We start from the raw sequence: 15,737 nt of genomic DNA, 5'->3' as shown, positions 1-15,737 counted from the left end.
CTAGTCTTCCTTTCTTTACTCTTTAGTGCCTCTTAATGGCCTGTAACCTAGTTTTACTTTTCCTTAAATTGCTGTGTACCAACCTTACTTCTTTTACTGAATAAGTGTAAGTTCCTCAGTTGCCTGTTTAGTACATAGCATTGTATCTTGCACGTAATAGGTTCTCTGTAAATATTTGCTTCAAAAAATTTTTTTTCTTTTGAGATGGAGTCTTGCTCGCATCACGCAGGCTGGAGTGCAGTGGTGCGATCTCGGCTCACTACAACCTCCGCCTCCCGGGTTCAAGCGATTCTGGGATTACAGGCATGTGCTACCACGCCCAGCTAATTTTTGTAGTTTTAGTAGGACGGGGTTTCGCCATGTTGGTCAGGTTGGTCTGGAACTCCTGACCTCAGGTGATCCATCTGCCTCAGCCTCCCGAAATGCTAGGGTTACAGGCATGAGCCACTGCGCCAAAAAAAAAAAAAAAAAAAAAAAAAAAAAAAAAAAAAAAAAATTATTTGGCCTTGTCTGGTTATTGTAATGCAAAGCCCCCCCTCCCCCTGTTTTTTTTTTTTTTTTTTTTTTTTTTTTAAAGGGAAATGGGTATCTCATTATGTTGCCCAGGCTGGCTTTGAACTCCTAGGCTCAAGCAGTCCTCCAGTCTCAGCCTCCTGAGTAACTGGGACTGCGATTATTTGTTTTATTTTGTTTTTAATTTGGTCTTGAAGTGGAGTTAGGTAGGGTGGGGGGAGGGAGGATGGAATATGACTTGAGGTGTGGGTTAGGTTCTGAAGCGAGCCTAGATGACAAAATAGCTTACAAGCAAAGCTACCCTTGAAATTTCAGGGAAGCAGCATGTTAATTGTAGTACCAGTGTTGCACAATTCTGACATGGCCAGTGTGATATTATAAAATACATATTTGGCCTTCGTCCCTGTCTCCTGTGGCATACAACTCCTATAATCCTTGGAATCTCCAAAATGATTGGTGTCTTTTTATATGCTAAGGAGCTGACTGGTGGCTGGCAGCCCCTAAGTAGCTTTAGGATGGGGGCTGGTCACTTGAAAGACCCAGGGAAGATTAGAGAGTTGGGACTTTCAGCCCCTCCCCAGTGTCCAACCTCTGGGGAAAGGAGAGGGCAGAGGAGCTGATGATTGTGTTGATCACCAGTGGTCACTGTTTAATTAATCATGTCTAAGTAATGAAGCTTCCATAAAACCCCAAAAGACTGGGTTTGGGGAGCTTCTGAATAGGTGGACGTGGGAGGTTCCTGAATGATGGTGCCCCAGAGAGTGCATGGAAGCTCTGTGCCTTTCCCACATGCCTCGCCCTATGCATCGCTTCATCTGTATCCTTTGTAATATCCTTTTATAATAAACCGGTATATGTAAGTAAAGTGTTCCTCTAAGTTCCTCTGAGTTCTGTGAACTGGTCTAGCAAATTCATAGAACCTAAGGAGCAGGTCATGGGAACCCCGATTAATAGCCAGTTGGTCCGAACCACAGGGAAAACAACCTGGTCCTTGTGGTTGGTATCTATAAATGGAGGCTAGTCTTGTGGGACTCAGCCCTCAGCCTGTGGGATCTGATGCAGTCTCCATCCAGGTAGGTAGTGTCAGAGTTGAACTGAATTAGAGGACACCCAGCCGGTTGGTGTCTGCTGCAGAATTGGTGGATTGCTTGGTTTGTGGGGACATATCCCTCACAGAATTATACTGTGTTGATTGTTGAGTGAGAGAATAGGAAAAACACTTTGGTTTGGGTTTTTTTTCTCTAGATCCTCAGGCAAGTTTTATTTTGGCTTTGGAAAAAACTGCTGTTTTTCTTCCTGTGAGCCCCAGATGAAGTTGTTGGTTTGTATTTAGGAGTCACAATATGTAAAAAATGCAATGAATACAATCATGCATAGTGAGGGAAGTGTTCATATTCGGAGAGGCGCATGTGAATGAGGATCAGCTAAGGGAACTGATATTTAAATTAGTTGTCTTCTAGTGCATATAGATGAATTCAAGATAAACGCGCATTTGAGTCTCTGCTCTTGCGCTATGGAAAGATAAATCAATAATTTTTTTTTTTTTTTTTTTTTTTTTTTGAGACGGAGTCTTGCTCTGTTGCCCAAGCTGGAGTGCAGTGGCACGATCCTGGCTCACTGCAAGCTCCGCCTCCTGGGTTCACGCCATTCTCCTTCCCCAGCCTCCCGAGTAGCTGGGACTACAGGCGCCCGCCACCGCGCCCGGCTCATTTTTTGTATTTTTAGTAGAGACGGGGTTTCACCGTGGTCTCGATCTCCTGACCTTGTGATCCACCCGCCTCGGCCTCCCAAAGTGCTGGGATTACAGGCGTGAGCCACCACGCCCGGCCTAAATCAATAATTTTTTTAACTTTTTTTTTTTTTTCCCCCAGGCAGGGTCTTGTGCTGTTGCCCAGTCTGGAGTGCAGTGGCCCTCATAGCTCACTGTAGCCTGGAACTCCTCGGCTGAAGCCATCTTCCCACTTCAGCCTCCTAAGTAGTGCACCATCACACCTGGCTAATTTTTAAATTTTTTTTGTAGAGACAGAGTCTCACTGTGTTGCCCAGGCTGGTCCTAAACTCCTGGCCTCAAGTGATGCTCCCACCTTGGCCTCCCACAGCTTTGGGACTACAGGCATGAGCCACTGTGCCCAGTCTGTTTGTTTGTTTGTTTATTTTTAATAGAGATGGAGTCTCACCATGTTACCCAGGCAGGTCTTGAACTCCTGGACTCAAACAGTCCTGCCTTGGCCTCCCAAAGTGCTCAGATTGCAGGTGTGAGCTACCGTACCAGGCCTTAATTTCTTTTTGTTTTTTTTTCTTTTTCTGAGACGGAGTCTCACTCTATTGCCCAGGCTGGAGTACAGTGGCGTGAAATCTCAGCTCACTGCAACCTTCGCCTCCTGGGTTCAAGTGATTCTCCTGCCTCAGCCTCCCAGGTAGCTGGGATTACAGGTGCATGTCACCACACCTGGCTAATTTTGTATTTTTTTTTTTTTTTTTTTTTTTGAGACGGAGTCTCGCTGTGTCGCCCAGGCTGGAGTGCAGTGGCTGGATCTCAGCTCACTGCAAGCTCTGCCTCCCGGGTTTTTACGCCATTCTCCTGCCTCAGCCTCCCGAGTAGCTGGGACTACAGGCGCCCGCCACCTCGCCCGGCTAGTTTTTTGTATTTTTTAGTAGAGATGGGGTTTCACCGTGTTAGCCAGGATGGTCTCGAACTCCTGACCTCGTGATCCGCCCGTCTCGGCCTCCCAAAGTGCTGGGATTACAGGCTTGAGCCACCGCGCCCGGCCTAATTTTGTATTTTTAGTAGAGATGGGGTTTCACCATGTTGGCCAGACTGATCTTGAACTCCTGAACTCAAGTGATCAACCTGCCTCGGCCTCCCAAAGTGCTAGGATTACAGGTGTGAGCCACTGCGCCTGGCCGAATTTCTTATTATATGTGTTCCATAGATGCCTGAGAGATTATTGCAAAGCCGAATTTTTTATTGTATGTGTTTCATAGATGCCTGAAAGGTTATTGTAAATTGCCCCTTATAATAAACATTTAAAATATGGATTAAATTGCTTTTTCTGTGGTTTTTAGATTCTTTTAGTCTCCTTTGCTACTGGAGTATGTTAAATAAGCTTCAGTGTTAGAAGATTGACTTTACTTTGCCTAGTAATAAATACTAACAGCAGGCTCTCTGTTAGCAGTTACCATCCTCTAAATAAATTTTATGATATAGGAAAAGTCAGCTAAATTTTTAAAAATCTAAATTATTGTATCTTGGTAGAAGTGCCTTCTGTCCAGAAAGCAGTCTTTATTTGGAATATAGTTGAGTTAGCCAGATGGCAAATTCCTCTTAGTTGCTGTCCTGCATTTTGAAGTACAATGTGACTTGAACATCAGAGTAAAAAATGTTGGAAAGCAATAATCTGTATTTACTGACAGAAGGAAATGAATTGACCTATTGCTTTTGCTACTCAGAGTGAAGCCTTAAAACAATAGAACACAGAAACCTGATTCTGGTGTGTTTTTACATGTACAGTCTGTCTAATTTTAGAATTAGAAGGATATGGTGGCCAATGATGTAAACACTTAAGTAGTTTGCCATCACATAATTCAATTCCATAGGAAACCAGATCTCATTACCTGTGTCATGGCACTAACTTAATGGAGTCATTTTTCAAGTTAGGAATAGCAATTATTTGGGGAGCAGCAATGTAAGTTTTGTATTTTAAAATGTGTAGTGTGCTGTGTAAGAACTGAGCCCATTTTGTCCCACCACCCTGGAAATTAAATACCACAGTCTCCAATGTAAACCCAGTAGTTCAGTGTTTAACAGTTACTTTGGCTTGAAATATAAGAACTTTGTTTTCTTGACTGTCAGGCAGATTTGAAAACCACGTTCTTTATTTGTGCCAGTTTGAACTTTAAGTTTGGTGGACAAAGTGAATTTTGAAATGATTTTAGTTTTCTATGAATTCCCTATTTGAAGAACTTGAATAAATCCTTTAAAAAATAATGTAATGTTTAGTTTGATAATTAAACTTGAGTCACTTTGAAAAAACATGTGAGTAAAGGAAAGCTGACAGCATTTGTTTACTCTTTCTAAAGTGGAACACAGTAAGGACAAAAGCATTCCTAATATAAGTCCTCTGCATTCCTACAGGGATCTTCACAGTTAGAGCCCATATCCCTGATATCCCTGGGCTGTTTGTCTTTTGTTTTGTTTTTAATTACTCTAGCAAACAAAAGGGGAAAAGAAGAGACTTGTGAAAATTTACCTAGACAATAGGAATTAGAAGTCACTACAATCTAGTTTTCTAGCTTCTCTGTCTACTTCCAGCAGGTCAGTAAGTTACAGGTACTTATCACCTCTTTCTTGCAGAATAAACAGCCATTGGACTCTACAAAGAAATACGCTGTCTGCATCAAGTACTGCTTTTGCAGGTTAAGTGACCATTTTTAATCAGTTGAAATTAAAGGAAAGTAGCAGTTATTTTTGAGAGATGATATCAATTATATGATATAGTAAAATGATTTAAGTTTTGGTCCTTTGTTTCTTACTGCATAAATTGTATGGTGTTTGAATAGAATTCCTATGATACTGACACTTCAGCAAATACTTGCTTGATGGCTACCAATCTCTATAGCTTGCACTTGACAGTACCTAGGAATGTTCATGTGAGTTCATTCCTCCCTGCTCAGATTCTTCAGCTCCTCATGGTTGGTTTATTTAGTAAGTATTTGAATACCTAATATATGCCAGATACTGTGCTAATAATAATAAGCACTGTGGAGATGAAGAGCTGTTGGAACAGTCATAGATAATAAAACACAATGAATAAGGGCTGTAGTAGAGTTATGAATGATCATAGCAGGAACACAAAGGAAGGAAATACATATTAACTACTCTAGGAGGTCTTTTCATAAAGGAGATGGTCTTCAGTGAGATTCTGGGTGGGTGGAGCAGCAGTTTGCATGGGGTGAAAAGAAAGCAAGGATATTCCTGGCAGAGGGAACAGCCTGAGCAAAGCCATGCAGAGAATGAGGACCTACAGAAGAAAATGCTAATTTGAAAAAAGATGTATAAAGCAGTCTATGTTTTAGTCTACTCCTTTTAAACTTACAGAAATTTATTACTATTGTGGCCATCTAACTTGGCTTACTTTCTTTATTTGGGGATCAAGGGAATGCCAGAATTATGATATTAGTTTTATTATTAATTAATTGATTTATTTGTTGAGACAGGGTCTCACTCTGTTGCCCAGGCTAGAGCGCAGTGGTGCAATCATGGCTCACTGCAGCCTCAGCCTCCTGGAGTAAATGATCCTCCCACCTCAGCCTCTGAGTAGCTGGGACTACAGGCACACACCACCATGCCTGGCTAGTTTTAAAAATTTTTTTGTAGAGATGGGGGGGGTCTCGCTTTATTGTCCAGGCTGGTCCTCCTGCCTTGGCCTCCCAAAGTGCTGGGATTATAGGCATGAGCCACCATGCCCAACCTGAATTAAGAAATTAGTTTTAAAGAGCAGACTTTTATAAGTGTGCATTAGTTTTGACCGTGTGACTTTGCTTTCGGGAGACCAACCCACTGAGAGCTGATGAGAAATACATTTCTTGTCCCCTTTTTGCCCCTGCAGCACTTGTCTTTAAAATTTTTTTTTTTTAATGTATGCATTTGCTTTATTTCTTATTTTCATTAACCAACTGATTTCTGGTTTTGTCCTTGTGTATAAAAGATTGTAGGCCGGGTGCAGTGGCTCATACGTATAACCCCAGCACTTTGGCAGGCTGAGGTGGGCAGATCATATCGCTTGAGTCCAGGAGTTTGAGACCAGCCTGGGCAACATAGTGAAACCCTGTCTCTGCAAAAAAAAAAAAAAATTAGTCAGGTGTAGTGGTGCATACCTGTAGTCCCAGGTATTCGGGAGGCTGAGGCATGAGAACTGCTTGAACCCAGGAGGCTCTCTGATTTCTTATTTAGATGGAAATGTAAAAATCTAGGGTTTGGTTTTTTTTTTTTTTTTGGCATATTGGAAGATTTTTTAATTTTCTGTTTTAAAAATATAGGCCAGGCACAGTGGCTCATGCCTGTAATCCCAACACTTTGGGAGGCCAAGGCCAGTGGATCACCTGAGGTCAGGAGTTCAAGACCAGCCTGGCCAACATAATGAAACCCCATCTTTACTAAAAATACAAAAATTAGCCGGGCATGGTGGCACACACCTGTAATCCCAGCTACTCAGGAGGCTGAAGCAGGAGAATCACTTGAATCTGGGAGGCGGAGTTTGCAATGAGCCAAGATCATGCCACTGCACTCCGCCTGTGCGGCAGAGCGAGACTCTGTCCTAAAAAAAAAAAAAAAAATTATATATATATAACAAGAATGAAGAGAGACATTTACTGGGGCACCAATGGCATTGCCATATCCTAGTATTTCCCAGGTTTAAATCATATCTAATCTGATAAATTCATTTCCCGGAGACATGATTATTTTTCTCCATCTTATAAGATTAAAGTAACTAGGAATGTTTGGCTCAGAAAAACAACAAATTAGGAAGAACATGGGAATTGTCTTCAAACAACTGAAATATGGTCATGTTAGAAAAGATTCGATTCTTTTTGTATAGTCCCAGTGGATTGAACCTATGTGTTGAATTTATAGTAAAACAGATTTCACTTCAGTTTAAGGAAGAACTATCCTAACAGTCAAATCTGCTTAGAGAGGGAGTTGGCTGCCTAGGAAGGGAGTGCAGTGGTCCCTCTTGAAGTTTTAATATATGAGTTGGATGACCTTCTCCTGGGTGTGTATGGTAAATTCAGATGTCGAGTGATTATCGTGTTAGGTAGGCTATAAGGACCTATCCTACTCTGAATTATTTAGGAAAAATGGGTGATGGAAAGAAACCAAGTGATTAATACAGGATGAGAAAGGAGACTTAATGGTTAATAGGGGATGAGAAAGGGGGAAACTGAGGGTTGTCCAGAATGTCTCTCCCAATCATTAGAGCCCTAGAAAGTTCACGTTTTCTCTGCCAGAGACGTTTAAGAAATTGTTGGCTCTGGTTTCATAAGAGGTTGTTCTGTAGAACTTGAGGAATTTTTGGCATTTTCACAGAGACTGAACAGTTCTGCTTCAGTAATGAGCCTCTGGCTGGAGTCGTTGAGTGCTGCTAAATCAGAAGTGTCCAGGTTGTGGGCTTTAGGTGGGAGCAACAGCGTCTGTCAGTTGATTTCATTTCTTTCTAGTAATTTTCACAATTCTTTCTTATTATTGTTACATTAAACTAAACCTCAGCAACAGGCTGAGACTATTCTCTTGTTCTGAACGTTTGGTTTTGTTTTTTTAGCTTCCATTTCTAGCTTTACTAAATAAAAATGTTGCATGAATATTCTTAACACTGGAATTTGAAGTAGGAAGAAAGCTGAAGTCGACATGTCTTTGTTTTCAACCAAGATTTAGTGTTTTCTGGGGAGGAGTATGGTAAAGTTGGTAAGAGTATGAATTTTTGATGTTAGGCCTGACTTTGGTTCTTGGCTCTACCATTCACCATGTGTATCACCTTAGACAAATAATCTAACTCCTCTGGACCTCAACTTCATCTATAAACATAATATTTCTCATAGGATCAATGACCATGTTAATTAGATAATATCCATAAAAAGAATACAGTACATGGTAAGAGCTCATTAGCAGTTAGCTGCCTTATTTTTGTGGTAGCGTGGAAACTTACTGTTTTTGTTGTTAGTGGTCATCTTGGAATGGACATTGGATTGAATATGTGCCTCCTTGTTAGCGCATAGTGCTGTGAATAACACATAACATGTCTGGGTAGGGGTTGATTCTACAGTTACTCAAAAGGAAAGAAACCAATAAAGAAAAACAGAGATTTAGTTTAAAAGGAGTAATACGGCCAGCTGCAGTGGCTCACACCTATAATCCCAGCACTTTGGGAGGCCTAGGCAGGTGGATCATGAGGTAAGGAGTTCGAGACAAGCCTGGCTGACATAGTGAAACCCCATCTCTACTAAAAATACAAAAATTAGCTGGGCATGTTGGCACACGCCTATAGTCCCAGCTACTCAGCAGGCAGAGACAGGAGAATTGCTTGAACCCGGGAGGCGGAGGTTGCAGTGAGTTGAGATTGCACCACTGGACTCCAGCTTGGGCGACAGAACAAGACTTCATCTCAAAAAAAAAAAAAAAAAAAAAAAGAAGTAATAAGTAATACACACTCTGCTATCTTTATTTCCTTCTCTCTGAAGAAAAGCTCAGGTAGAAATAACAGATTAGGTAATCTTCTGTGTCAAAATATGCATAAAATGGTTGAGGTGATTGTGAGAGTGAGAAAAGAGAAGGATTGAAGTTCAAATCTTAAATGGCACAGACAAGGGGTTTACAAGGAGGAAGGTCAGGAGAGAGATAAATGAAGAGTCAGATTAATATTCAGGAAAGTACATGGAACTGAAGTTGGAGTTGGGAGATCTGTTCTTCCAGTCTCACTTTCTCCATTCATGGTTTGTTCACGTTCCCTGCTGTACAGACTGGACTTGATCACTAAATCTTCAGTAGCTGAGATTCTCCATCTTAATCTACTTGGAGGCAAGAGCAGGTGAATCAAGATAGTGTAATGTCCCAGAAACAGGAATTTCAAGAAGAAGCAATGTCAGATGTTACAGAAATAAAGGAGGATAAAGCTGGGAAAAGGATGGGATGCTCAGGAGGCCAATTTATCTAGATTAGAAGGACAGAGAAGTACCTGCAATGTGAGATTTACTATGGAACACCAGGTAATAAGAATTATTCCAGGTCCTCTTGCCAACTGTGTAGATAACATCGATGTTAATAAAAATTCCCTGATATGTTTGGAAAAGTGTATTCATGTGCTTTCATCAATGGCCTATAAATTAAACTATTTGAGAGTTTTTTTTTTTTTTTTTTTTTTTGAGACAGAATCTTGCCCTGTCGCTCAGGCTTGGGTGCCTCCCAGGTTTAAGTGATTCTCCTGCCTCAGCCTCCTGAGTAGCTGGGATTACAGGTGCGTGTAATCCCAGCACTTTGGGAGGCCGAGGCAGGAGTTCAGGAGTTTGGAACCAGCCTGGCCAACATGATGAAACTCCATCTCTACCAAAAATACAAAAATTAGCCAGGCGTGGTAGCAGGTGCCTGACTAATTTTTGTATTTTTAGTAGAGATGGGGTTTCACCATGTCAGTCAGGCTGGTCTTGAACTCCTGACCTCGTGATCTGCCTGCCTTGGCCTCCCAAAGTGCCAGGATTACAGGCATTTGCCACCGCGCCCGGCTGAGAATTTTTTCAATTCAAAGTTGGAAGATAATTTTTAGTTTGTTGCTGGGTGAGACAGAGCTAAATCTCCTTGTTTCTCTTTAGAATTTTAATTGCAGTTCTCACTTGAAATGATATTTTTGTTTTTGTTTTTGTTTTTGTTTTGTAGATTGGTTGTTTCATTATGGATGGAGGGGATGATGGTAACCTTGTTATCAAAAAGAGGTTTGTGTCTGAGGCAGAACTAGATGAACGGCGCAAAAGGAGGCAAGAAGAATGGGAGAAAGTTCGAAAACCTGAAGATCCAGAAGGTATACTGTGACATTCAGTATAATGGTCTTTAATCCACGCAGTAGCCCTGCAGAGTAGGTATTAATTGTCCTCACTTTGTTTTATTTATTTACTTTTTTGAGACGGAGTCTCACTCTGTTGCCCAGGCTGGAGTGCAGTGGTGCGATCTTGGCTCACTGCAACCTCCGCCTCCCGGGCTCAAGAGATTCTCCTGCTTCAGCCCTCCGAGTAATTGGGATTACAGGCACCTGCTACCATGCCTGGCTAATTTTTGTATTTTTGGTAGAGATGGAGTTTCATCATGTTGGCCAGGCTGGTTCCAAACTCCTGAACTCCTGCCTCGGCCTCCCAAAGTGCTGGGATTACAGGCGTGAGCCACCATGCTGGCCAATTGTCCTTACTTTAGAGTTGAGGAACTGAGACTCAGAGGGGTGAAGTCACCTGTGTAAGGTCCTGCACAGCTGGGAGTAGAGCCAGGATACTCACATCCTATTCCTTTTCTGCCTACCACACTGCCTTCCAAGAGATTCTGCTCCTCTCCTCCATCTATACAGGTGGATCCATGGTCTGAACTGAGAACACAGCTGCTGTGGAGGGTTAGGGCTGGCCCCTCAATCAGTTAACTGTTTCAGGCCATGGGCGCTATTGACATTGATAGTTGGCTTTGAGAACTGCTGGCCCCTCTCTGAGGTCCGAAGGGAAACTGGACTTTGTACTATTTTTGTGTTGTCCACACCCTCAGATCATGCAGAGACTTGACTTTGTCTTTAAAAGCTTTTGTGATTCCAAAATAATATGAAAACAATCTGAAGTATGTATCTCCTCCCCCTCCACCTCTCTCCCATCTCCTTTTCCTTTCAGAATGTCCAGAGGAGGTTTATGACCCTCGCTCTCTGTATGAAAGACTACAGGAACAGAAGGACAGGAAGCAGCAGGAGTATGAGGAACAGTTCAAATTCAGTAAGGTTCCGAAAACACAGTTCAAGGGACTCTGGGGGGTATTTTGACGCACTTTTGCCTCGTGCAGCACTTTTCCTAACTAGCCATGGAATTGTCTTGATTTTCAAGTCTCCAGATGCTCATTTGGTGGAAAAGAGACAGCCTTCAGCCTTCTAAACCACATTGAATATTTTTGTTTAGAGCTCAAAACACCCATTTTAATTCTATGGTAATATTTAGTAATGGGAAAAATGCCTTGTTTTTTTATGCGCTGTTATCTATTCAAACGCGATGGTATTTACCAGTTCTTTTTTTTTTTAATCCCCTGAAGAATCTGCTGTTTATTAAAAAAGGGGAAAGGAAAAATCTTATTTTTCCCTTTAGCCTGCTAAGTGTTCCCTGTTTAATTATTTCCTCAGAAAACATGGTAAGAGGCTTAGATGAAGATGAGACCAACTTCCTTGATGAGGTTTCTCGACAGCAGGAACTAATAGAAAAGCAACGAAGAGAAGAAGAACTGAAAGAACTGAAGGAATACAGAATATCCTTTGTACCTGGAGGAAAACCTGTAAGGTGTCCATTTTCTCATCAGTATCTATGGATGTCATCTCCTCATCAACAGAAGGGGGGTTTTCTACCTGGTGATCTCTCAAGTCATTTTCAACACTGATTTTCCTGTGATTCTGAAAAGCTGGCAACGGGTTGTGGAGTTTGTGTTGTGTGCAAGGGTGTTGTCAAAAGTCCACATCCTTTTCAGGGTTAACTCAAGGCATCAATCCTAATAGTACTGGGATTAGACTCTCAGACAGGTGGGCAGTGCAGCCAGCTTCATCCAGGGGAGAAATTGGCCTCTGAGTTTTAAAAGAACATGTTTAGCAACTTTCCTGTATTCTTAGTGAGATGTTCTCTACTGGTTATAGCATGCCCTCTCTCCATAGAAGGGCTGAGAAATCTGCAAAGATGACTTTGCTGTGGCTCATTGTTGCCTTTTGGTCATCCACTTAAATGTCTTAATAGACATCCCAAATGTAACTTAGCTGCATCAAAATTCTCAATATTGTGCCACATAACCCCCACTCTCATCACACTGCCCTTCCCCAAAGTCTCTTCTTTTTCTGGTCCTCCCAGTCCCAGTAACTGGTAGTCCTATGCCTCCAGGTGCCTGGGCCAAGAACTGTTTCCAAAATATACTCCAAATCTCTTGAATTCTAGGTATCTACTGCTACTGTAGTACTAGTAGACTTTCTTCTGGACTCCTGTGACCATCTAATTGGTTTGTTTCTGCTCTCATCCTCAATAATCTATTCCTTAGACAAGAAAGGGAACTTTAAAAACCATACATGGCATCATGTCACTTTTCTATTTGAAATACTCTAGTGGCTTCCCCTTATATTTAGACTAAAGTCTTATTCTGTATCAGGCCTTTGAAGGCTCTACATTATTTAGGCCAACCCACCTCCTTGTTGCATCTTGAAGCCACTCTTTCTGATGTTGACTGTACTGCAGCCTGCTGCCCTTCTTTATGTTCTCTCTCACCATGCTTTCTGAGTCCATCTCAAGGCCTCAGACTTGCTGTTTCCTCAGCCCAAAATGTTCTGCCCTCAGATTTTGCAAGACGCATTTCACAGCTTAGCCCTCTGCTCAGCTCTCCCTTTTAGAGACCTTCCCTAAGCACCCCACCTAAAATTGCTATCGGTAATATCAATTTTTTTTTTGAGAAGGAGTTTCTCTCTTGTTGCCCAGGCTGGAGTGCAGTGGCACGATCTTGGCTCACTGCAACCTCTGCCTCCCGGGTTCGAGTGATTCTCCTGTCTCAGCCTCCCAAGTAGCTGGGATTACAGGTACATGCCACTACGCCCAGCTAATTTTTATATTTTTAGTAGAGACGAGGTTTCATCATATTGGTCAGCCTGGTCTCGAACTCCTTACCTCAGGTGATCCGCCCACTCCAGCATCCCAAAGTGCTGGGATTACAGGCGTGAGCCACTGCACTTGGCCAGTAATATCATTTTTTATAGATTTGTCACTATCTGAAAGTTGTCTTTATTTATTTGCCTACTGGTTTGTCTATCTCTTTCCTGCTAGAATGTGAAATAAATGAGCTCCATAAGAAAAAGACTATCTGACTTTGGCCACTTCTGATTTCCCCAGTGCCTGGCATATAGTAGATTCTCAGTAAATATGTGAATAAATTAATAAATGATTAATAAGAGATATTAATAGGACCATTTGTCTTCATGTGAGGAAGCTTATTTGGATATTTCAAGCTTATATGTTGAGTAACATCACTGGTATAATCCAACAGGCTTCACCTCCAAAATGGACGACTTGACTGTGTATATGTACTAGTTGGTATTTTCTTGCAGAGAATGTGCAGCAGCTTCCATTTTAAGAGTTATGTGGGAGACCTGGACACGGTGGATCACACCTGTAATTCCAGCACTTTGGGACGCCGAGGCAGGAGGATCGCTTGAGTTCAAGAGTTTGAGACCAGCCTGGCCAAAATGGTGAAAACCCATCTCTGCTAAAAATACAAAAATTAGCCAGGCATGGTAGCTTGTGCCTGTAGTCCCAACTACTCAGGAGGCCAAGGCAGGAGAATCGCTTGAACCCGGGAGGTGGAGACTGCAGTGGGCCAAGGTCACGCCACTGTACTCCAGCCTGGGGACAGAACAAGACTTCGTCTTAAAAAAAAAAAAAAAAAGGATGATGTGGGAGAAGACATGGACTGGAATGGACAGATACCCTGGGAATTGATTTACATCAGAACTGGTGTTCTGTACCAGAAAAGACCTGGCTTCCAGTCCCAGTTCTGTTACTGGCATTCATGTGCAACATGGAGATAGAAGTTTATGGAAAGTTATACCTCAATCTCAACTGTAGGATTGAGGCTGATTATTCTGAACTCCCCCTTCCCTGACCCTGATGACCCCAGAATAATATGTGTTCGTTTGTAGAGGTAGGCAGATACCCATATTGTGTTGTTTCAGACACAAAGCTTTTTCGTCCAAGGAAATACATTCATTACACTTCTCACTTGAATGATATTTTGTTTTATGTTGGCAGACTAGCAAATAAGACATATAGTGTCCCCCAAAGCAGCACCCGGGGAGAAGTGCTGTTGAGTTCACTTTGGTTTTCAATTAAAAGGAAAGAATGAACAGGGCAGCAGTGAGACAAAAGAAACCTTTGTGTCCTGGTAACATTGCAGTACAATGAGGCTCCAGGGATAAGGGCTTTAACTGGAAACTTGGAAAGTTCTGACTGTCTAGAAAAACTGAAAAAAAGCAGGCCTTTCAACTTACTGACATCTAATGCACTAATCCCAAGCATGCAAGTAGCCAGAGACATGTTGAGATAGGAATTGAAGGATTAGACATTTGTTTATTGAAGCTCTAAGTTAGGAACTTGTTCTTGGCTTTGCTTGATTACTATATGATATGTTGTATAATAGGATACTTCTGAATACAAATAAGCTGTGGTTTAAACCATGTAAATAACAGAACTCTTGTTGTTTCCTCTCAGGTTAAACCAGTATTTAGCAGTATTGCGTATGTTAAAAACGGTGCAATTTTAAGAGAATGCTGCATCTAATGAGTTTCTTGAGATTTTTGAGGTGTATTTGTGTTTTTAAAGCATTTTGGGAGAAGAGGGGCTTAAGAAGGAAAAATTGCTTGTACTTTGTGGATCAAAAATAAGATTATTGGCTGGTGGCTCACGCCTGTAATCCCAGCACTTTGGGAGGCCAAGATGGGCAGATCACGAGGTCAGGAGATCGAGACCATCCTGGCTAACGTGGTGAAACCCTGTCTCTACTAAAAATACAAAAATTAGCCGGGTGCGGTGGCGGGCGCCTGTAGTCCCAGCTACACAGGAGGCTGAGGCAGGAGAATGGCGTGAACCCGGGAGGCGGAGCTTGCAGTGAGTGGAGATGGCACCACTGCACTCCAGCCTGGGTGACAGAGTGAGACTCCGTCTCAAAAAAAAAAAAAGATTATTAACAACCCTACCCCTAAAAGGTTAAGACTTTTCTTCATTTTGAAAGAATAAAAAGTTAAATGTTGGGTTTTGTCTATGTCATGGTATGAATAATGTATGAATATATACATGCTTTTGTTGTGTTTTTTTTCCATTTTTTGTTTTATTTTTTAATATTTAATATTGAAGGTTTTGAGAACTTCTGTCTCCTAATGATGGAGTAGCAGATAAAAAATCAACATGCTAATTTTTTTTGGCATTTTCTCCTAGAAAGATGAAATCTTTTTTTTTTTTGAGACAGAGTTTTGCTCTTGTTACCCAGGCCGGAGTGCAGTGGCGTGATCTGAGGTCACCACAACCTCCACCTCCTGAGTTCAAGTGATTCTTCTGCCTCAGCCTCCCGAGTAGCTGGGATTACAGGAAGGTGCCACCACACCCAGCTAATTTTCTGTCTTTTTAGTAGAGGCAGGGTTTCTCCATGCTGGTCAGGCTGGTCTTGAACTCTCAACCTCAGATGATCCACCCACCTTGGCCTCCCAAAGTGTTAGGATTACAGGCGTGAGCCACTGCACCCGGCTAATCTCTTTTTTTTTTTTTTTAATAAAAATGAGTATTAACATTATCTATTTCGGCCGGGCGCAGTGGCTCAAGCCTGTAATCCCAGCACTTTGGGAGGCCGAGACGGGCGGATCATGAGGTCAGGAGATCGAGACCATCCTGGCTAACACGGTGAAACCCCGTCTCTACTAAAAAATACAAAA

At 42.0% G+C, this 15,737-nt stretch overlaps 1 protein-coding gene across 38 annotated transcripts in view; it reads left to right on the top strand.

Annotated features, from left to right (window-relative positions):
* Positions 1 to 15,737, top strand: part of PSME3IP1 (proteasome activator subunit 3 interacting protein 1) — a 36,324-nt gene that overhangs the window by 2,957 nt on the left and 17,630 nt on the right. For 5 of the 38 annotated variants that reach the window (XM_015126234.3, XM_015126236.3, XM_015126235.3 and 2 more), the window contains exons 2-5: positions 4,868 to 4,929; positions 9,938 to 10,079; positions 10,921 to 11,019; positions 11,418 to 11,539. In XM_015126234.3, the coding sequence (XP_014981720.1) occupies positions 9,953 to 10,079; positions 10,921 to 11,019; positions 11,418 to 11,539 (348 nt within the window). In that variant the 5' untranslated portion in view covers positions 4,868 to 4,929; positions 9,938 to 9,952. Of the gene's footprint in view, positions 1 to 541; positions 1,587 to 2,046; positions 2,323 to 2,384; positions 3,398 to 4,867; positions 5,219 to 9,026; positions 9,096 to 9,937; positions 10,080 to 10,920; positions 11,020 to 11,417; positions 11,572 to 15,737 lie in introns of those variants that run through there. The other 33 variants (XM_077986290.1, XM_077986283.1, XM_077986282.1 and 30 more) reach the window with 16 other exon arrangements.

This window comes from Macaca mulatta, chromosome 20 (genome assembly GCF_049350105.2).
Source record: "Macaca mulatta isolate MMU2019108-1 chromosome 20, T2T-MMU8v2.0, whole genome shotgun sequence".
NCBI lineage: Eukaryota > Metazoa > Chordata > Mammalia > Primates > Cercopithecidae > Macaca > Macaca mulatta.
The sequence above is the reverse complement of the archived record's forward strand: the minus strand, read 5'-3'. Positions and strand labels throughout refer to the sequence as shown.